This window comes from Schistocerca piceifrons, chromosome X (assembly GCF_021461385.2).
Source record: "Schistocerca piceifrons isolate TAMUIC-IGC-003096 chromosome X, iqSchPice1.1, whole genome shotgun sequence".
In the NCBI taxonomy this organism is placed as follows: domain Eukaryota; kingdom Metazoa; phylum Arthropoda; class Insecta; order Orthoptera; family Acrididae; genus Schistocerca; species Schistocerca piceifrons.
This window is the reverse complement of record NC_060149.1, coordinates 766247343-766271525: the sequence shown is the minus strand read 5'-3', so window position 1 is coordinate 766271525 and position 24183 is coordinate 766247343. Positions and strand designations below refer to the sequence as shown.

The following is a 24183-nucleotide window of genomic DNA, read 5'->3' as shown; positions in this document are numbered from 1 at the left end:
TGGTGTCAGCTAATAGACGTAACCATGTGCAGTAGTATATTGTTTTTGTGCTACACATGGCAAATTACATGGACAGTAATAATAAAGAACAAAATAATAAAGCCTGTATGGATCGTGTTTTCACTCTCAAAGCACGTTGAGGCCGTGAACTCGTACAACAGTGAAATTTTAAATTGTCCAACATGGCCGTATGAAGCAATACACCGATAAGATATACTGCTAGTCATTCTTCTAACTTTCAAATGAGGGTCCATTAAGTCGTATTAGATTATGTAACAGTGTTGCGTTGCATATGCATTTCAGTGTTCCATGGAGTCACTGATTAGCCTTTTTTTAATTCGCAAATCAGTACTGAAATTCAGTGATCCATTTTTAATAATATGACGAAGCTCGGAAAACCGGTGAAAATGGAAATGGATCCAGACACACAAAAGCAAATTCCAGTCGGTGGTGGCAGTACAGTCTAGCCGACTAAAGAAATGACAGATTCCAGTACTGAAGTGTCAGAATCTGGCGTCGTGAATGTAAGCCATTTGTTTGAAGAAGCGGGCATACAACCGCGAATTTGCTCGGAAGTTATGCCATCGACACAACCATTAACACCACTCGATGAGTTATTAGGCGAATAACTGCGAATTTTACTCGTATTCTAAAAGAACAGTCTGAGAAAATGGAAGACAGGTTAAGAGAACGATCAGATAAAATGAAAGAAAATTTTGCTCAAATTTACAAGCAGCAGTAAGATAAAATGAAAGAAAATTTGGTACGTCAATTTTCGAAGGTACAATTGGTAAGAACGGCTAACAAATTAGATACCATGGTAAAAGACATTAAAACACAGGTAACTATGACATTAAATGAGGTCACAACAGAAATTTCCAATTTAACCGATACATATCGTAAAATAGCGGGTATTGTTGGTTATGGAATGATGTGAAAAAGTTAAAAACCATACAAAATGAAATAGAATCTAACATATCAAATCTTACCCATCAAGTCAAAATATAGTCAGTCGAGCAAACTAAGAACTATCTCAGAGCCTGACAGCTCGAGGTGAAAAATTTAGTGACACTTTTGACGAGTGGATTTCTAAGAAAAACACAGACATTACGAAAAAGGCGGAAAAGGAGATACATGCAGCGGTCCAGGCCGTTACTGATGAACTAGTATCAGAACCAAGAACCAGAGGCGGAAATGTTCGCACAGAATTTGGTGAAATAAGACAGGTTTCATCAGGTGAATTACCAGAGTGGCGCAGAGAGGTTGACAACTAGGTAACAGACCTAAACCAACAGCTAAAACAAGTAAGTAACACACCGTGTAAAACAACATACACCCCCACACACATGACACAAACGTACGAAAATGTTCCACCGTACAACCAGCGCATTTCGATCGATTTAGGACCTAGGAGCCCATGTGCAAGATGTAGCTATGATTCTGCGGCAGCGACACCCACATTGGCAGCTGTACTTCTAAAAGACAGTATTCTGATTCATCAGGAATTCTGTGTGTATATACCTGAGAAGAAATTTTCAATCTAGTGATTTTTCATTCGCAGTTTTAAAAGGAATACTGGCTAAAAAGACCAATGATTCAATTAGCAGTCTCGTACATGCAAGACAAATCTGCGTCGTGTACAGTGGCTGCACCAGAATCCTGTTCAACATTTGAATAATTTGAACAGGCATTCTTAAACAAGTGCGTCTGAGGAAGGAAGAGGCTAATAATGCAAAACAAGGGATTCTCAGGAAGTACTTCAAAATATATTTAGGAAAAACACGCAGCCTCATACATGCAAGGCAAATCCGCGTTTTGGGCAGTGGCTGCATCAGAATCCTGTTCAACATTTGAACAATTTGAACAGGTATTCTGAAACAAATATTTGTCGTCTCATATTCAAGTGCGTTTGAGGAGAGAAGTGTATAATCCTGGGGTGTATAATGCAATTTAGGGGAGTCTCAGGAAGTACTTCGAAAATTTTTTAGGAAAAACACGCTATTGGGATAATCCAATAGTGCATAAGGATGTAATTGGAATACTAAAAAGCAAATTGCCTATTAGTATTCGAGAAAATCTCACCCACACAACTCATTTCTACCAGTTGTAGACTCTCTTGATTTAATTCAAGAAGTCGCAAAACATTTGAATGGCAATGGTGGCGCGAACACACAGCATTCCACAAGTCAACACAACAATGAACGGAATCATACTGGTAGTATACTGCAGATTACAGAACTGACAACGAGCAAAATCGTCATCACAAGATTTCTGGTTGCAAAAATAATCATTACCGGAATCAGCTTGGGTATCAGAATAATAGACATACCTATAATCAACGATACTGAAGGCAACAACATAGGAAACGGGATTCAGTCGCAACCAAATTTTTGGGGGCTACAATCGACAGACTATTTTCAACCACCTCTCGACTGGCAAAACCAGCAACAACATCACACTGAAGCAGTACGTTTGATTGAGACAACGGAAGTGCGACCTCAATCCACGAATCAGGCCCTAAACTAGAGGTGGTCCTATCCTGCTGTGGAATGGAATGGAGGCGAAACAAATAATGCAGTGACCAACATGATTGGATGCAAAAAAAAAAAAAGAGAAGGATGGAAATAAGAGACGAATTATGTAACTACTCTATGTCAACTGCAGAGTGTTATGAAGACAAGTGCAGGCATCAGTAAACGCTGTAGTGGGAGATATACTAACCAACATTGTTACTGACACAGTGGCTAAATTAAATGTTCTTGCCTCACATTTTTCAGTAAAGTATGTAAAGAAAAAAAAAGGTTCCGACTTTGCACTGCAAAATTCTGTTGTCTCAGGAGCCACTTCTTTACAGAAACACAAAGGGTTGAAAAGCAGGCACAAATTGACGTGTCGTTTGAAAGCGGAGGGATAGAATGAACGTTTTTCATAGTTAAGGATTCACCTGCGTCCTACATACTCGATATGCAGTTTCTACGAAGGAGCGCTGCATCGGTTGACCTCCAGAGTGGAACACGCCATTTGAATGTTCGGGGGAAAGAAATAATTTTGAATTTTATACGCACTAAGGCACAGCAAGGCAAATTTTGACTGAACGTAAAACTAAAGATAAATGCCAACAAGGGGCTGTAGGCAGTCTGATCTTGTTGAGTATGGAAATGGCGACTGCATGTCAACTGATGTAAATTCACGTTTATCTGATGCACATGATATTCTCACTAAGACACAAGAATCTCACTAAACTGCCTCAATTATTATTATTATTATTATTATTATTATTATTATTATTATTATTATTTGTAAATGTATTTTCCCATAGACTGGGAGTCATCAGAGGTTATGTATACAAGATGAATGTAATTCCCCATGAGACTTTTAGTTGACAAGCCTATTCCAGTCTGTGGGTGAAGGAGGAGGTATTGAAACAGGCAATACGCAATATGCTAACTTGTAACATCATAGAAACTTTGATGTCATCGTACAGCAGTCCATTGTTAGCACTCACTAAATCAAGAGGACGTGTGTGTTTAGTTTTGGATGCTTGCAACATAAATAATACCATGATACCAGTTACTACCAGACCAGGAGTGCTCAAAGAATAACTTCAGGGATTCCAAGGAGTAAAATACTTATGCACAATCGATCTGCGATTGTCGTTTTGGCAGGTTGCATTATCGGAAGAATCATGAAAGAATGTTCCATTCATTTTTTCTGGACTTTTTATCGGTTCAAAGTACTACCTTTTGGATTAAATGTTAGTCTTGGAGTGTTTATTGCAGCCCTTGACACCATTTTAGAGCATTATTTGTTACACAAATTACCAGTGTAGCTTGATGATTTACTGATCACTGTGCCTACATAGGAAGAGCATATTTTACTGTTCAAAGGAGAACTTATAAAACTTTCAGAATCAGATGTCACTGCCAACCTTGACAAATCTAAATTTGCCACAGAAGAAATAAAATTCTTAGGCCATGCCATATCTTCTTCTGGTATCACACCTGATCCAGAAAAAATATTGCCATGGAAGAAATAAAATTCTTAGGCCATGCTATATCTTCTTCTGGTATCACACCTGATCCAGAAAGAATATGTGTGATAAAATCTTTCCTCCTACTACTACAAAAAAGACAATTAAAGGGATTTTATAGCCTCACATCATTATTCAGGAAATTTTTTCCTAACCAGCTGCTGAACAATCAGGAACTATTAAATTTGTTGAAGAAAAATGTTCCCTGGGAATGGTCAGAAAAATGCCAGGAAGCTTTTGATAGCATCAAGAAGGTATTACTATTTTCCAAAATACTTCACCATCCAGACATGAGTAAGAACTTTTGTACTGTGTCAGATGCTTCCACCTCAGAACTTGGCTCATGCCTCCTTCTAATAATAGAGAATGGATGAAAGGCTGAGATACATATCACTTGCTTTGTGAACTGAGTGTTGTATGAGTGTGAAAGAGCTTACTCAGAAACAGAATTAGAGGCACTTGCTGCTGTGTGGTCATTTCATAAATTCAATTATTACATCTATGGTTATCACATAAAAGTTTTCTGTGATCACAAGGCATTGAGTTTTTTGCTAACATGTAATTTGGTTCATCAAAGCTTAAATAGAGTGTGTCTCTTCTTCCAGGAATATGATTTTGAAATTGTTTATATTCAAGGTAGTGAAAATATCATAGCTGATGCACTTTCCAGGTTGCCCCAAGAGCTATCTGCATTTGCTGAACTAGTAGAAGACATAAATGATTGGAAAATGCACTTGATGAAAGCCACAGAACACCACAAGTAGTATTGTAAGATGGTAAAAACATGAGTGCTTTACAGAATGTGGACCCCAAATGGAAAAAGGTAATTCATCATTCAATATCAGCTCAACCACAAGAAACAGAAACTTTATAGGTTATACAATAATGTTTTGTTCCATCATATTAATGCCAAATCTGAATTTTGGCATGTTTGTATACCACAGGACATGAAGAACATCCCATTTTATACATGCTCTTGGTGTGGGGGGCATGTGCAAGTTGTTGTTGTTGTTGTGGTCTTCAGTCCTGAGACTGGTTTGACGCAGCTCTCCATGCTACTCTATCCTGTGCAAGCTTTTTCATCTCCCAGTACCTACTGCAACCTACATCCTTCTGAATCTGCTTAGTGTATTCATCTCTTGGTCTCCCTCTACGATTTTTACCCTCCACGCTGCCCTCCAATACTAAATTGGTGATCCCTTGATGCCTCAGAACATGTCCTACCAACCGATCCCTTCTTCTGGTCAAGTTGTGCCACAAACTTCTCTTCTCCCCAATCCTATTCAATACTTCCTCATTAGTTATGTGATCTACCCATCTAATCTTCAGCATTCTTCTGTAGCACCACATTTCGAAAGCTTCTATTCTCTTCTTGTCCAAACTATTTATCGTCCATGTTTCACTTCCATACATGGCTACACTCCATACGAATACTTTAAGAAATGACTTCCTGACACTTACATCTATACTGGATGTTAACAAATTTCTCTTCTTCAGAAACGCTTTCCTTGCCATTGCCAGCCTACATTTTATATCCTCTCTACTTCGACCATCATCAGTTATTTTGCTCCCCAAATAGCAAAACTCCTTTACTACTTTAAGTGCCTCATTTCCTAATCTAATTCCCTCAGCATCACCCGACTTAATTAGACTACATTCCATTATCCTTGTTTTGCTTTTGTTGATGTTCATCTTATATCCTCCTTTCAAGACACTGTCCATTCCATTCAACTGCTCTTCCAAGTCCTTTGCTGTCTCTGACAGAATTACAATGTCATCGGCGAACCTCAAAGTTTTTATTTCTTCTCCATGAATTTTAATACCTACTCCGAATTTTTCTTTTGTTTCCTTTACTGCTTGCTCAATATACAGATTGAACAACATCGGGGAGAGGCTACAACCCTGTCTTACTCCCTTCCCAACCACTGCTTCCCTTTCATGTCCCTCGACTCTTATAACTGCCATCTGGTTTCTGTACAAATTGTAAATAGCCTTTCGCTCCCTGTATTTTACCCCTGCCACCTTTAGAATTTGAAAGAGAGTATTCCAGTCAACATTGTCAAAAGCTTTCTCTAAGTCTACAAATGCTAGAAACGTAGGTTTGCCTTTTCTTAATCTTTCTTCTAAGATAAGTCGTAAGGTCAGTATTGCCTCACGTGTTCCAGTGTTTCTACGGAATCCAAACTGATCTTCCCCGAGGTTGGCTTCTACTAGTTTTTCCATTCGTCTGTAAAGAATTCGTGTTAGTATTTTGCAGCTGTGACTTATTAAGCTGATAGTTCGGTAATTTTCACATCTGTCAACACCTGCTTTCTTTGGGATTGGAATTATTATATTCTTCTTGAAGTCTGAGGGTATTTCGCCTGTTTCATACATCTTGCTCACCAGATGGTAGAGTTTGGTCAGGACTGGCTCTCCCACGGCCGTCAGTAGTTCCAATGGAATATTGTCTACTCCGGGGGCCTTGTTTCGACTCAGGTCTTTCAGTGCTCTGTCAAACTCTTCACGCAGTATCATATCTCCCATTTCATCTTCATCTACATCCTCTTCCATTTCCATAATATTGTCCTCAAGTACATCGCCCTTGTATAGACCCTCTATATACTCCTTCCACCTTTCTGCTTTCCCTTCTTTGCTTAGAACTGGGTTTCCATCTGAGCTCTTGATATTCATTCAAGTATAGAACAGTAAATAAAAAATAGCATTGTATTATTATCACTCAAATATACTCAGACGTGTACACCAATTGTTGAGGCCCTACTACATCTGTGAAAGAGCTAAGTCAATAAACATATCTACCAAGATACTGCTGCACCCCATTCTGACAACTAAACCTGGGGAAATAATGGCTAATGACATTGCTCGATCAACTCCAAATCAGGAATTTGATGAAATGGACAGGATCGTTCCTTGATAGAAAGAGAAGTTTTGTAGAGTTGTTGGTCATTAAAAAGGAGAGGATTGATACCTCTATAAATGGGGTATGAACCCATTAGCTTGTTTAGCTTACCTTTTTACATCAAGGTGTATGATGCACCTCAATGTAGAGGACATGTAGAGGACATATGGCGGTACACGATTTGCTCACGAAACATTTATGCTTATACACTACAAAACAAACAAAAGCAACACCTATTGTCAAAAACTTGAAAGAAGACTGTTTCCAACGATTTGATGCGCCCAAGGCTGTTCTGTTTGACAATGCCTCAAATTTTACTGCTAAAACCTGACTAACTTTCCTAAAGGAAAATGAAATTAAACAGATTTTAAATATCCCTCTTTTATCCAGAAACAAACCCAACTGAAAGGATTTTACAAAAATTTAACCAGTTTAAACATACATATACACCTAATTGAGAAACTAAAAGGGTAGAATTTGTCACTCTCTTTGAACAGATCATGAATGTTTTGCCACAGCCTTCCACAGACAAGCTTGTGTTGTGCAAAGAACAACGAAATGAATGGGTAGATGCGCTTCTCAAATACAACCAATATCTTCTCAAGACAAGATACATCAAACAACAATTTCCTTAAACGCATGTGTGCGAAAAGGAAAAATGCTTATAACAGATGGTTAGCCTGCATTGAAAAATACTGTGCAGGAGATTTGTTCTACTTAAAAGTAATCCCAAACTATATATGGATAAACTTAATAAGAAGAAATGGCGGTTACTGTACAATGACCCATTCAAGCTCGTTAAAATTCTTGTTAGCATGTCCCATCTCTAACAAGATCAAAGATATATTGAGTAAAGTGGTATCTTCCTAAAATAAAGAAACCTGTCAATGACAATTTATTTTGTAAATCTTACATATGTATGCAGGGTGAACATTAACAATACCGACGAACTGCATTTCCTGACTGGAAATGTAGGAAAAAAAGATCAGATGAACATGTGCCTCGAAATGCATCATTGCCACGACAGATGGTGCTGACGAATGAAAGTTCCTCTGACTGCGTGGCATATCTTCCTTGTATGTTGCATGCTATGTGACTGATGCAGCATACTGTAAGCAGCAAAATGGCCCAGTATTTATGTAGGGAACAGCCAAGATGGTGTTTGTGCATGGCTAAGCAGATGGACCCAGTTGAGAGATAGTATGGCTATACCGAAACAAGTACCCTCACAGACACTAACGATCACACAACATTTCAAGCTCTTTGTGGGCGTTTGTGTGATCATGTGCGGAAGGCAAAAGTCCCGATTTCGAGTCTCGGTCCAGCACACAGTTTTAATCTGCCATGAAGTTTCATATCAGCGCACACTCCGCTGCAGAGTGAAAATTTCATTCTGGAAACATCTCCCAGGCTGTGACAAAGCCATATCTCCGCAATATCCTTTCTTCCAGGAGTGCTTGTTCTGCAAGGTTTGCAGAAGAGCTTCTGTGAAGTTTGGAAGGCAGGAGACGAGGTACTGGTGGAATTGAAGCTGTGAGGACGGGTCGTGAGTAGTGCTTGGAGAGCTCAGATGGTAGAGCACTTGCCTGCAGAAGGCAAAGGTCCCAAGTTTGAGTCTCGGCCCGGCACACAGTTTTAATCTGCCAGGAAGTTTCATCTGTTCAGGTTGATCGTTCATTCCTTTACTCAGCTTTTATATTACAGTGGGCATACAGCCCTCTGACCAAACATGCCCAGGTACCATGCTGTCACACTCTGAGCCACTGAAGTCAATGAAGAAGCGTTATGTGGTTCGTGTACTTCAACATACTTGCTCATGTTCTATTTATTAACGAACGTGGAATTGTCATAGCAGCTTAAGGACGTGTTCGGTAGTTAAAAATTTAATGCGAATTGCATACTTACTGCTTCTTAAACCGAAATAGAACATATACAAGCTATGTTGAATCGTTATTGGCTGCTTTCGAAATTCCCGTACTTCACTGTTCATTGCAAATATTTCGAATTTTCCTTTCTTACTCTGCTGCTGAGTGTCTATAAAATGCCTTTGAACTCATCACGCCACGTGGGGTAGCCGCGCGGTCTGAGGCGTCTTGTCACGGTCCAGGCGACTACCCTGTCGGAGTTTCAAGTCCTCCCTCGGTCATGGGTGTGTATGTTGTTCTTAGCGTAATTTAGCCTAAGTTAGATTAAGTAGTGCATAAGCTTAGGGACCGATGACCTTAGTAGTTTGGTGCCATAAGACCTTACCACAAATGTTTTTGAACTAATCACGTAAATTACGAGTTGTCTCCCAAGGGCTGTTATGAGATTGAGCATTAAGTACACACGTTAGCCAGTAATCTCCTTAACCTAACTTCCAGAACGAAAAAAGTATTTTGAGCATCAACGGCGTGGGAATGCAGTAGTCAGGTATTTACTTGCCATTTTTTGTGTTCATGACAACGTTTTTATTATTTCAGCTGGTATGTGCTGGAAACAAAAGCGATGAATCATACTGCTGCTACACTATAAACTGACAAATCAGACGTGAACCTGACATTGAACTGAGGATTTTCATCAAATATGATGAAATGAAATGTAGTGTGGGAAGGACCTCTCGTCGGGTAGAGCGGTCACCTGGTGTAAGTCTTTTTAGTTGACGCAACATTGGCGACTTGTGTGTTGATGGGGATGTGATGATGATATAGAATTGAGGTTTATACAAATCAGATTTCCAGGTTGAGGTTGAATTAAGGTCATTTTCTCTCTTAACCTAAGGTTAAATGCTTTATGCAATCGGCCCTACCATTGTCAATTTTCATTAAACTATGTTAGATACAAGATATGACTTGTTCCTTTTTCTAAAATTTCATTGCATTTATTTGGGTATGTATGTGTATCCATGGTGTCATAGGCAAACGTAAGCCATGTGACATTCGGTTTTGCTGACATTCTGGCATTTAGATTTTTCTGTTTCATACTGATAGGAGCTTTGTATGACACTATTGGCTGGTGTACAGAACCTGTGTCGTAACCTTTTCCATGGAAATAAATCTAGCATGTAGAGAATTAGGCCAAGACAAAAGTATCTGACCGAAATGTTCCATACCTGAAGAACTATAAATATGTGAACATTCAGATTCAAGGAAACAAACTGTATCCTATCATTGTAGTAGATACAAAAACCTCTGCAGTAAATTGTATCCTGTAAATAATTATTACAATCTGGTCTAATAACAAAAACGGTACTAGTTCCTCACAAAAACCAAAGTGGAGTGTGTAAATGCACAGACAGTGTAAATAAGAAATGCACTTAGCCTACAGAAAAAAAATGCACAGCCAAGATATTTTAATATGACAACCTCTGTTACCGAAGTGAAACAAGTCAGGCTAGCGAAATTAAAAAATGTGAACATGTATTGAAAAAGTTACACACCTCTCCTCAGATGTGATGAATAGAAACGAATGACGAACTCGAAATCACAGTACCCTGTGAATCGGTAAGATGCGGACATAAATTCTACAACATTTGCACTAACGCATATGTAGTAAAACTGTGAGAGACCGCTGGTGTAACTTGCCACCGCCAATACTGCTTTGTGCTACAGGAACTGGTAGTTAGAGTGCGGTGTTAAGTGTCTTTTTGAATTTAAACCACTTATCTGTACTCGAATGACAATATATACAGGGCAATACACTCATTTACATGCAGAAATTAGTTTATTTTGAAGTGAAAACACTAAATAATCACCTGCTGAAGCAGCAAAACGAACTGATTTAGTTTGAAAGATGTATTTTATGAATCCACTGGCACGAGCCAATACCATCTTTGAATCTCTGTAGAACACTAGTGCCCACACCTACAGATCATGATCACATCATTATTTTACCTCATAAACAGTTTGACATTGATATTTGTGTTTGCAGATTAGTGATTTACAACCATTGTCATAAAACTAACACTACTGTTTCATCTTTTAATAATCAAACTCAGATGTCGATGGAGGGATTGGTAACAATAGCGTACTATGCTTGTGTATCACTGGTTGTCAGATGTCAGTTCAAACTGTGACAGCTGATCCACTCATTTGCTGGCGCATTCCCAATGCCAACTGCCCGACTAGAGGGTGTGCAGCACCTCGAACGTCAAAACAATAACAAACTCGCATGAAACCAAAATGTATCACCAATTAACTGTAAAACCATCTATCGTCTGAATTCATGGGGTCTTCATAGCACTGCATAAGCGAAAGACCATTCAAAACTAAATACATTTCCATAAACGAAGCAAAATTGAGTGAACTATTCACCATATGTTATAAAGTCAAATGAAAGAACTCTTAACAAAAAAAGAAACAATTGTTTACTTGTCAACAATTCAGTATGTATCAACTTATTCAATCAAGCAATGTGTATGTTTATGTAAATTACTGTTTTCCTTTGCCACATGTATAAACGTTATTGTCACTGATTTGAGTAGAAAAGTAATACCAAATATATAAAAGTAAGCATACCCCACACAACTAATAATCAAACATTGCAATGAAAAGACAAATTTTTAACTCAACTCAAATTAATGAACATTTTCCAAAAGTTTTGCTGAAGCCTTCAAGATACGTATAAAATGGCTTCAAGTTCTTAATAGGGCACTGAAGCATTACATCAAGAACATCATCCCTTTTCATGTATGACCCCCTTTATTTGAATTGTCGAATTTTTGTTCTAATTAATTATGTTACAATGACACTGTAGATGGAGTCAAAGTGTCATGAAAAACACTGCATTTGGAGCCATGAAACTGTTCAAGTAAATACAGTAAACTATTTCCACCACCTGCTTGCCCATTATAATTTTAAATTTTTCTTTGTTTATTTCTCTGATTTTTATGTACAATTAAAATATCTATAACATCTTTCGGCCATCTCATCAGAAAAGTTAAACCATATAATATGCACAAAAAATAAAAAATAAAAGATCAAAAATGTTCAAATGTGTATGAAATCTTATGGGACTTAACCGCTAAGGTCATCAGTCCCTAAGCTTACACACTACATAACCTAAATTATCCTAAGGACAAACACACACATCCATGCCCATGGGAGGACTCGAACCTCCACTGGGATCAGCCGCACAGTCCATGACTGCAGCGCCTTAGACCGCTCAGCTAATCCCGCGCAGCAAGAAAAGATCAATGCTGGAATCTTAGAATAATATAAGAAGTGACTGCCAACAATATTCTCTTAAATTTTCTGTTTTACTGATTCATATTGTCGAATTAGTTCCAATTAATAACAATGACACGATAGGAAACTGTACCATGCAGAAATATTTAGACACACATAAGGGTTTGAAAACTTGTATAAACTAGTGGAAATTAATCAGACTTTCATGTATAAATTTTATCTGCATGTGAACATAGCACCAATATGTCTACACTGACTGACAGTTTACTGAAGCACACTTGCAAATTTGTCTAGCACTTCGTCTCATATACATATGGCCATAAGATCCAGAAATTTGAAGCATAACTTGAAGCATGTCATCTCTTTTATGTATGGATTACTTCAAAGTATTTTTCTGTGTGAATGTGCTCTTTTATCAAAAACTATTTTACATTGCCTACAAAAAATATAATTAAAGTGTATGAACTGTAAATTCATATCAATGATATTAGGAGAAATCAGCCTATGGCTGAAAGGAATCAGAGGAATTGTATTTTCATATGCTTTAGGAAAATCGAGGAATGAAACTCCTCTCAACAAACTGAACATCCCCACTTTTCTCCCTCAAACTGAGCTGACTTATTTTGTGTGTCTCCATAGTGGATATAGATTTCATTTATAATTAAATATGCTAAAAACTGTTATATTCTTGTTGCAATTTATAATTAAAAGTTCTCCCTGCAAGTATTGGTTGTACACAAATTATGATTTTGTAATATTTGTTTCAGAAAAGGTAGCTGGAACTGCGAGCTCAGCAGATCATGGCAAAGAGACACAATGTGCTGAATGTAATTCCCTTCAGCCATTAATTTCTTTCTGGTATAAGCAAATCATGTCCCTCAGATTATTTGCAGATCATTTAACAGTGACTTGCGATTATTTTGAGCAAGCACAAGTTACGTATGATCTGACCACTGTCTCCGAACTGTGAATCTGTCGATCTAGCTTCTGTCAGATACAGGCTCCACAAAAGTGTGAAGCCACTGATACGAGTAAATACCAATTTGACTTTTACTAATTTCACTACGTTGTACAAATACCAGAGACTTAAAAAAACGCGTCAAATTATCTCTACAATTCATGAGTTTATAATGCTGTGTCGATGTTTTTCAACAGATAAAGGGCCTCACATAAATATGAAATTTACAATTAGACATTTGTCGTACACACTTATGAAAAGGAACTGGCCCTGCTTTCACATACTTCTCTTTACATCTACAGGAACAACAATACTGCTCCATAGATATTACTGAAAGTAAAACTTGCAGAAGCGTATATAAAACAAGGCGAATACGTATAATATTTAAGTTTCGCTATAACCAGAAATTGTAGACAACCAGTGTAGTCCCAAAACCACATGCCTAGCCCAGTTTGATGTAGAGAACATGCGCAGTAGCATGGCATCCTTCAAGAAGGTGACTGTTTAGGAGGCTGTGGCAGAGGACTATGCTCACTCCATAGATACACATACTCTATGTATTATCTTGCAGACAGTATGTCCACAGTCTAACATAAGTCACAACACTCCATCTCGTCTTTCGTTACCTGCAGTGATAGCAGCTCCCCAAGCAGCCAGCAAGTGACGCTTCTGAATACAGTATCAGATGAGTGCCAATCCTAATGTTTGTATTGACTTGTAACATAGTTTTTACAAAAGACTGTTTATATAGTGCCACAGAAATCAACAATAACTAAAAAATTGCGCCAGATTTGTCTTTATTTAGTTTCCTAAGGACCCTAGGAGATACGAAACGGTGAATTACGGAACAGGTTATTTAAGATACTTGTGTAACATACAGACGTTTACTGAATAACGTCGTTTTCCTTTAATAACAAAAAATTGCTAGTAGACACGAGAAGACCTGACCTTTTACAGAAAGGCGTCATACATTTATCCAACAAAGCAGAGTTTTGCTCACTACACTTTCAGCCATATCAGTGAATGTGTAACCTAGGAAACATACATGGAATATAATACCTACACTATTCAATGAATCGAATAAGCCACCACAGCTGTAGCTTAAGGGAAAACCACACAGAAATAATAATAAATCCTCAGAAGGATAAGGCTGTTACTCAACATAGGGGAAACAAATTCCACAGTTGTTGCTAAATCTAGATTTTCTGAAACAAATATTACAAAATCATAATTCGGCAAGAATCATTAACACATTCGCTTTTCAAGCAAAAGTAATTACATTTGCAAAAATTTTCATGTATTAGAAAGTCGAGTAAAGTGTAAGAGAGGGCGAATCATTGGACTCAGTGAAAAAATTTTAACTGTCAAGAAAAGTGGCTATGATAAGAAGAACACACAACAACACAAATACATGCTTCTCTTGCTTTCGACGGAATAAGCTACAAATATGGACAAATTCGAAAGTATTTCTTCATTAATGAGTTATAGCTTATGAAATTGAATCAGTGGTATTTGGCTGTTTTTGATATATTTCATAATTCAAGCATCTCAGTAACTTACAAACGCTTGAAACGCACAAATATAACAACTCTTCCGTTAATTGAGTAGAAAGTAGTTAAAAACAAACGTTATCCTCACGACTCTGTGACTGTCTGTTTCAGCACTGCTTGGAGCGCTAGTGTCGTTCCAGCTGTCCTAGATCTTGGAGCTATCGAACAGTAACAGCTTTCGCTCTAGAGAGTGTCGTGACTGTATTTATTAGACTTTGGTATGTCCAGAGTCTAACATAACAGTTGCGACACTCACTGCTGTAAAAGTTGTTACTGTTTGACTGCTGGAGCGAAACTAGCGCTCCAAACAGCGAGAAAGGGGAACGTCAGACGCATTGTAAACATGATATTTATTTGTATCCCTTTCCTACGTGATTTACGGAATATTTGAATTATTTTATTGTCTCCAAGAGTTTGTGAACTATCAGAAGACATAGATGTTTCTAAAAATGATTCTAAAATAAGCACAAGTTGGGATAAAAAATCATGAATCCAGTGGCAATCTTCAACACATTCATGGAGAAACACTTTTGACGTTGGATAATGAGAGCTGAAATACAATAAAATTAGAGCAAACAACTTATCTTCGTCTTTCCATCTTGCAGCACGTTTTTCCTTCAGTGGCATCCTAATCTGGCTTAACAACAAGTCAAAGGCATCTGTTTTTAAATATCGGGATCCTATAGTCTTCAAATTTTGTTTATCCTTCACTTGATACTTCTGATACAGTTTCTGTTGCTGTCTGTACTTAAAATGATGGGCACTTTCCTTGCCACGTAATAGTTTTGCACGAAGTCTAGCGATCTGCACATCCTGACACTTCACATGCTTTTGCGAGACAAAAATATCTGCACTTAATCTAACTACTTCATCGTCAAAGCAGATCTTTGTTGACGATTCAGATGAATCTGGCACTGACATATGGAGAGTTTAAATGGCTGCTTCTGCGCCATAGGACTATTTTACAGCTTTAGATGAATAGTCGAACCTTTGTGGAAGTATCCTCCTTGTCATCAGTTGATGTGGCTTATTTGGGATGTCAAACAGTGGGGGTTCCGCATTCCACACCAGTTAATCATTGACTGCATTCATGAACAGGATTTATTCGAAGTGTAGCGAAAAAAACTTAGCATTATATGAAAAGGTAAATAGGGTCTTTTTTCTTAAGATCTTCTCGTCTGCTATTCACTAGCCATTTTCTGCTCCTGAAACTAAACATTAATCATTAACACACACGTAGTTTGCAAGCGAATCCTGACGATATAGTTTAGTAACATGGTGGTATTTACCTCTCAGGGTCCTTAGGAAACCCACAAAAAGACAGATGAGGTATCTCCTTATTCTTATTACTGAAGTTTATAGCGCCGCAGACGCTCCCGATTGCAAAAGGAAACCTAAATAAAAACCTATTATTCACTGTGAAAGTGAAGGTCGCGCCGAACTCAACAGATTTACTTACTGGCCACTTGGCGCGCTGCTGGCGCAGTAGGCAACGGAACTGATGCGAAGTGTCGCACCTGTTGTTCTGTATTAAAGATTTACTATGGTTACATCTCTGGTTTGTTATTGTATTGATTCGCACCCGACAGACGTTCTGGCTGTGTATTGATCTGTGTGTACAAACATTGTTTTGTCCACTGACAAGCAGTCGGTGTATTTACTGGTGGTACTGGTAGATTGTGTGTACCTGCGTTGTTTTCCGTGATCGTTTTCTGTAATTACGGTAAAGTTGTCGATGTAATTTTTATGTTTTAATTCCTTTTGTTCATTTAAGATTTTGTTCGCGTATTTGCGCATATGAATGTAAATTTATATTTTTTCCAGAAAATTTAGATGTTCCTTTGATATCTATGTTGAAGCTCCTCCCCGGTTTGATATATGGAGAACTTTTCACAGTCGTTACAGTTGACTTTATATATACCGGCGTATGTTAGGACTGGTGGTTTTGTTTTTCTATATCGGATTTTGTGTTTTGATGTTGTGTGCGGTGCAAAACACAAACTGCACAGTGGTTTTCTTAAATATAGTGTTCAGCTTGTCAGGCATGACTTCTATATATGTTTGTGGTTTGTAGGTGAATTTTTGCTTGTTGTTTTTTTCTATTGCCAATTTTATGTCATCGTGTATTTAGTTGTGTGCTGGCTTTGTGTATTTTTCATATAGGTGGTCGATTATAGTGGGGTTAAAGTTTGCTTGTATATCCTATGTATTTGAGAGTTGCTAGTTCTTTTTTTATTGCGAAATTTTATAATGGAAACTTTGTTAATCTGTTCATGATGGTGTGGAATTATGCATTTTTGTGTATTCTGGGAAGGCAAGAGTGTGAATCTATGATATTGTCTGTTGTAGTGCGTTTCCTATAAATTTCGAATACATAATCGTTGTGTAGGCCTGTATTTTTTTTATTAAGTCTAGGAATGTAATTGCTTTGTTATTTTCTAGTTGTAGGGTGAATTTCATGTTTGTGTGTAGATTTTTAGTATACCATGGATGTGTTCTATGTCTGTGTAGCAGTGTATCATCTACATAACAAAATGATTTTCTTAATAACCATGTTTGTGGGGCTGAATAATTTTTGTCCAGAGGTATTGAGTAAAGTGTTGGCGAAGTTACCTGCAGTACTACGCCCCACTGCGACTCCATCTTTCTGATTGTATAATTTGTTGTTAAATTCTAAATAGTTCTGGTTGAGTACCAGTTTTAGTAGTTCTGTTATTTCTTGTATTCCTGAGAATGGCAATTTTCAATATTGTAGTAGGTTGTTTTCTATGATATCAATTGCTTCATTTATTGGTATATTGATATATTCATACTTACATACATATATACATATCTAGCAATCACAGGGCCCGCAGACCACATGCTCCTTCCACAAACTGCCTGCATTCTTTTCTGTTTTGTGCACAGTTCCTCCGGGTGTCTTCAGCACTGCCAGGTCATCCATCCAGCATTTCCTTGGTCTTCCTGTGGGGCATCTGGTGTTTGGTTTTCACTCAGATGCTTTCTTTGCCTTTCTTTCTTCTGCCATCTGGGATACAAGCCAGCCCACTGTATTCTTTTGCTCTTTTGCTTCTGTAATATTGTTGGTTGTGGCATTGAGTGGTAGACTTCCTCATTCATGCTCCTTCTCCATTTCCCTTTATCTACAATTGGTCCCCATATTTTCCTCATTGCTCTTCTTTCAAATATTAATAGTTTTTCCTTTTTGCATGTTGTCATGTTCCAGGTTTCTGAACCGTACATGCCTGCAGGGCCTATTGCTAAGTTATAGATTCTCATCTTAGTATTCGCTGGTACTGATTTTGAGTTGAGTGTCTCCCTGAATGGTTACATGTGTTTCATTCCAACAGCTGTTCTCTCCTTGATATCCATTTCGGGTCTAGTGTAGCAGGGGATACAACCCGTCGGCTTTGGACAATGACGTCACAAGTCGCCAGAGAGCAGTTTACCATTTTCGCTTTTGCTGTTATGTTTCAGTTTCGTTTTTTTACCGATTGCTTAATAAAGTGGATCTGTTTATTCTATCTCGTGAGATTTTTTTTTTTTTTTTTTTAAGCCAAAAAACACTTATCAGCTTCTCGTTTGGCGACTTGTGATGTCATTGTCCAAAGCCGACGGGTTGTATCCCTTGCTACACTAGTCCCTCCATTTCTATACTTTTTTTGCTGGTAAACTAAGATTTTGTGTATTTGAACTGGTAAACTCCCTTGAACCTTCTTTCTAATTGCATTAGCTCCATTTTGTCTTGATCCACCTTTAGCCCAATATTCTGTGCACTGTTGTCACTTTTTGGTACATTTATTACAATTCATGGATTGACTCACTTAGCAGTACTATATTATCTGCATATTGGAGGCAATTGAAGTTACCACCCATTTGTACTCTAGCCTGTTCTTGTTGCCTACAATTCTCTTATTACTTTTTTTAAGATGACATTGAACAGAACATATGAGAGAATATCCCCTTGTCTGATACCTTTCTCTATCTTGAACCTTTCTGACATGGCTCTTAGAAACACAGTGCTGCCCTTAATCCAACCATACAAGATTGCACAGTTCTCAGTAGTTTCTCAGAGATTCTGTAATCATGCAGTAGGCCTACGTTGTTAGGCTATTCCTATAGATACTATTGTACACACGTTGAAAATCGACGAATAGGCTATGGATATATTTATCATTTTCTCAAGTGTTTTTCAGACAGTTGTCTTAGGGTGGAAATGTGATATATTGTTGACTGTTTTGGTTGAATGCCAGCTTGGTATTTCTGTATGTTGTTCTTTATGAATGGTTGTAATGTTCCAAAGTTAATGACAGACACTACCTCGTAGGTTACATTAAGCATACTGACATCTCTATAGTTTCCACAGTCCATTTTATTTCCCCTCATGTATAATAGGCATAGGGCCTATTATGACCAAATTCCATTCTTCTGGCAGTGTCTCATTCTTTCATTTCAACTGGACTAGTTGATATATTTCTAAGTGCAAGCTCTGACCTCCCACTTTGATTAATTCTCCAATTATCTGCACCCATCCCTGAGGCCGTGTTTTTTCTGACTGTTTTGATTGTCTTCACACCTTCAGTCACTTCCCACACTTCTTCACCTTTCCTTTCTTCTGTGGTGTCTGGAGGTAGCATCTCATCTGGGTCTGGACAATTCAAGAGTTCTGAGAAGTATTAGTGCCATCTGTCTACAATTCTTTCCTTGTCATTTATCAAGTTGCTGTTCTTATCTCTAATGGGACAGGTTGGACTCTGAAGTCCATGTTTGTGATTTTTTTATGTGTTGGAAAAATTGTCTTGAATTATTTTGTGGCTTTCTGCCGCAACTTTTGCTAATATACTGCTTAGCTGTATTTTCATCTCTGTTCTCAGGATTCACTTTGTCTGCCATCTGGCATCATGAAAATGTTTCCTTTTCTGCTGATTCTCCCTGTCAGCACTCCCACATCTTCCTTCTGACAAGTCTTATAGAACCATCCTCTCCTCTTCATTCTCATCTTTCTTCCCAAAGTATTCTCCACTACTTTTAGTACTCTGGCCCTTTATTTCTTCCTCTTTTCCTGTACATTCTCTCTTGCTTGTAGATTTTCTAGGGCCTCAAAATGGTATTTGATTTATATGGCATATTGAGCTTTAATTGTACTTTCTCACAGTTTCCCAACATTCAGAGCAGGTTCTATTGTCCCTTTCTTCTTCTTCCTATACATACAGATGTACATCAGTTTAAGTCTACATACATCAAGGAAAAGGCCTGATGCACAGTCGGCCTCTCTATATGACCTGATGATGAATCTGTGACAGCAGCTTTGGTCCATCAAGGTGTAATGTATCTGATTGGCCTTTGTCTCTTGCATGGTAAATACTTATGTTATGCAAATATTTTATTCTTTGGACTCCTGTTATAATTTTATATAGACAAGAGCCTTTGTCAGTGGGCAAATACAGTTGTGGATTTATTCTGACGTATGATGAGTGTAATCTGGCTGCTATCTTAAGAGCCATGGCATGTGATATTTCTGGTTTTTATATAAATTTTATATATGACAAGAGTCACTTGGCTTCAGCTAATCTAATTTACCACCATTTGATGTAACAAGGCCCACTTCTTCTGAAGAAGATATTTCTATAAATTTCGAAGCCTAGGTCAAGGGCTAAATAAACCTTTGGTTTGAAACTGGTTGGCTGATTGTTTTCAATGTCTTCAAATTTATACAGTTGCTGAATTGCAGCCATGTTTAAGATTTTACTCTCAGGTTCTTTGAGACAGCTAAGTTAATCATCCACCGACCATTCTTGTCATGCAGTCTGCGCCTTTCTATAATTCTTTTCGTGCTTTTGTGTTAAAATCTCCCAGATTATTTTGGCATTTCTAGTCTGTGTGTTCTCAGTTATGTTTCCCAGTTAGTCGTCGAACTCTTCCTCATCTGTCTCATCTGTTTTATCTTCTGTCAGGGTTTGAACAAAGATAAGTGTGATTCTGACACTTGGTTTCCAAGTACTGTATAGGATATTCTTTTGGTAACAGCTTTAAATTATCGAACCAAATTTCCTACTTTGTCATTAATCACAAAACCAGTGCCGAATTCATGTTTATCTACACACTCTCCATTAAATAGTACATAGGCAGCTGACTCTAGGTGGATTGTTGTTATGTAGGTGCATAGCACATAAGGATACAAATTCACTGTTTACGGGTATTTTTATATCTTTGGTATTGTTGGAATTTTTTATTGTACAATATTTTTGGTAAGTGTAGTATTTATTTAACATATTGTTCAATTTTCTGATGATAAGGTATGTTGGACTATCTACACAATTGACTGCAGGACATATAGAAATTTGAGGTTTGTGGATCTTAGGTTATCCGTGTAATGGGGGGTGTTCTTGGGTTCATGGAGATGTATTTCGTTTTCTCAAAATCAGTGAGGATTATGTTCCAGGTCTTTATTACATTTTTGTTTTTGGCAGTATGTTTGTTAGTTGAGCTTTTGTTTATTTATCCCAAAGAAAGCAGGTGTTGACAGATGTGAAAATTACCGAACTATCAGCTTAATAAGTCACAGCTGCAAAATACTAACACGAATTCTTTACAGACAAATGGAAAAACTAGTAGAAGCCAACCTCGGGGAAGATCAGTTTGGATTCCGTAGAAACACTGGAACACGTGAGGCAATACTGACCTTACGACTTATCTTAGAAGAAAGATTAAGGAAAGGCAAACCTACGTTTCTAGCATTTGTAGACTTAGAGAAAGCTTTTGACAATGTTGACTGGAATACTCTCTTTCAAATTCTAAAGGTGGCAGGGGTAAAATACAGAGAGCGAAAGGCTATTTACAATTTGTACAGAAACCAGGTGGCAGTTATAAGAGTCGAGGGACATGAAAGGGAAGCAGTGGTTGGGAAGGGAGTAAGACAGGGTTGTAGCCTCTCCCCGATGTTGTTCAATCTGTATATTGAGCAAGCAGTAAAGGAAACAAAAGAAAAATTCGGGGTAGGTATTAAAATTCATGGAGAAGAAATAAAAACTTTGAGGTTCGCCGATGACATTGTAATTCTGTCAGAGACAGCAAAGGACTTGGAAGAGCAGTTGAATGGAATGGACAGTGTCTTGAAAGGAGGATATAAGATGAACATCAACAAAAGCAAAACAAGGATAATGGAATGTAGTCTAATTAAGTCGGGTGATGCTGAGGGAATTAGATTAGGAAATGAGACACTTAAAGTAGTAAAGGAGTTTTGCTATTTGGGGAGCAAAATAACTAATGATGGTCGAAGTAGAGAGGATATAAAATGTAGACTGGCAATGGCAAGGAAAGCGTTTCTGGAGAAGAGAAATTTGTTAACATCCAGTATTGATTTAAGTGTCAGGAAGTTATTTCTGAAAGTATTCGTATGGAGTGTAGCCATGTATGGAAGTGAAACATGGACGATAACTAGTTTGGACAAGAAGAGAATAGAAGCTTTCGAAATGTGGTGCTACAGAAGAATGCTGAAGATTAGATGGGTAGATCACATAACTAATGAGGAAGTATTGAATAGGATTGGGGAGAAGAGAAGTTTGTGGCACAACTTGACCAGAAGAAGGGATCGGTTGGTAGGACATGTTCTGAGGCATCAAGGGATCACCAATTTAGTATTGGAGGGCAGCGTGGAGGGTAAAAATCGTAGAGGGAGACCAAGAGATGAATACACTAAGCAGATTCAGAAGGATGTAGGCTGCAGTAGGTACTGGGAGATGAAAAAGCTTGCACAGGATAGAGTAGCATGTAGAGCTGCATCAAACCAGTCTCAGGACTGAAGACCACAACAACAACAACATTGTCACATGCAAAAAATTCTGTATTTTATTTATGTAATCATTATGTTTCATTATGACAACGCTGTTCGCTTTATCTACTTTAATTTCTGTTGCTTGATGTGTGATTAATAAAACTCCATCAACTTATTAACATATAATAAATTTTGGCAGCACCAGCCATAAAAATGTGCTAGGTTATAAGTACATCCAAACTGTAATGTAAAAATTGTAACACAATGTATACCTAATGAAAACATACTTATATGTTTTGCAGATACCTTGAAAATGCCCATAGTAATAAGAACAGCTGAATAAAATACTATCACAGCAGTGTTAGCAGTCTTTGCAACATTGCTGCAGACCCATGAGAAATAAAAATATTGGTACTTGAGAAAAATAATAGCAGTAAGATGGACTTTCCACCATATCTCCAGAGTTGTCATTGACTGTCTACTCTCTCTCTCAGTATGAGAGAAAACTAGAAGAAGGGATGAACTACTGGCATTACGTTCTGCCGCCTTTTTATTAAATAAATAACATTCTAATTATTAAATAATTTAGGCCACATGCCCTTGATTTTCATTTTATTTATTTATTTATTTATTGTAAATGAAACCATTCAGATTAGAGAGGTATTGTAAACATTACATCTGTGATGTGAAATGAATCTTAGCACATAATGTCTACCCTCAATTTGACCTACCTACGTGAAATTCTCAGCTGCAGAATACTTTGTTCTAATTTTTTGCAACTATTTGGTGCTGAACTATAGCATTTTGATTTATTGAATGTTTTCACAAGAGAACTTGAATGTGTGTTTCTTCATAGCTAATAAAATATTTTTCACACACTTTTATTCTAGATGCCGAAAGTAAAGGAGAGAAAGTTATGTAATAAACAGGATACACCGCTGTTGACAACAGACAAAATGAAAAATGGAAAAAAGGAAATGGAAAGGCAGATTGAAAATAAAAAAAATAAATTACATTCACTTGGTAAGTAAAATCCATATTCTTCTCACAAGCGGCTGTAGTGAGACTAATGAAAGTGGATATTAACTGTATTAGCTGTACAACGAAAAGGGAAATTGTATTCATACTGCTTATTTCAACTAGTGTTGAAGTACGTTGTCGAATCACATTAACGTGCGTGAATAACCAGTTTTTGCAGCACGGATGTGCAGTAAGAGTCGATGAGGTTCTAAAAAGTACCTACATGGATATGGAGTCAGATGACTCCAGTGGCTTAGCCAGCTGTACTAGATTTCTTTGTTGAGGATCTGTGGCATGAACAGCCCGATCGAGATGGTCCCACAGAATTCTTTATTGGGTTTAAATCCTGGGAGTTTGATGGCAGGGGAGTAAGTGAAACTAATCCTTGCTCTCTTTGAACCATGCACGTCCACTGGCAGCTGTGTGACACACTGTATTCACATGCTGGTAGATGCCCTGGTGCCAAGGAGAAAACAAACTGCATGTTGGGATGGACGTGGTCTCCAAGGATAGATGCATACTTTTGTTAATGCAGTGGGCCTGCCAGGATGGCAGAGATCACCCAGGGAATGCTGTAAAAACATTCCCCACACCATGATGCTACCCCTTGTATCCTCCGACGATTGTTGGAGGACCGTAAACACCAACAGCCATAGTGTGAAATGGAGCACAATCTGAAAAGGCCACCTGGTACCCATCCAGAGGAAGTACAGTAGTGATATTGGCATCTAGATTCGAGCCTCTGTAGTGAATGAGCAGCATTCAGTGTGTGTGCATGAATCAGGCT

General features: G+C 37.9%; 1 protein-coding gene across 1 annotated transcript in view; it reads left to right on the top strand.

The window, feature by feature from the left end:
* Positions 1–16180: 16180 nt before the first annotated feature.
* LOC124722699 overlaps positions 16181–24183 on the top strand; it is a 107514-nt gene continuing 99511 nt past the window's right edge. The window contains exons 1-2 of the mRNA XM_047247837.1: positions 16181–16325; positions 23267–23399. Coding sequence (XP_047103793.1) covers positions 23267–23399 — 133 coding nt within the window. The 5' untranslated portion in view covers positions 16181–16325. The remainder of the gene's footprint in view (positions 16326–23266; positions 23400–24183) is intronic.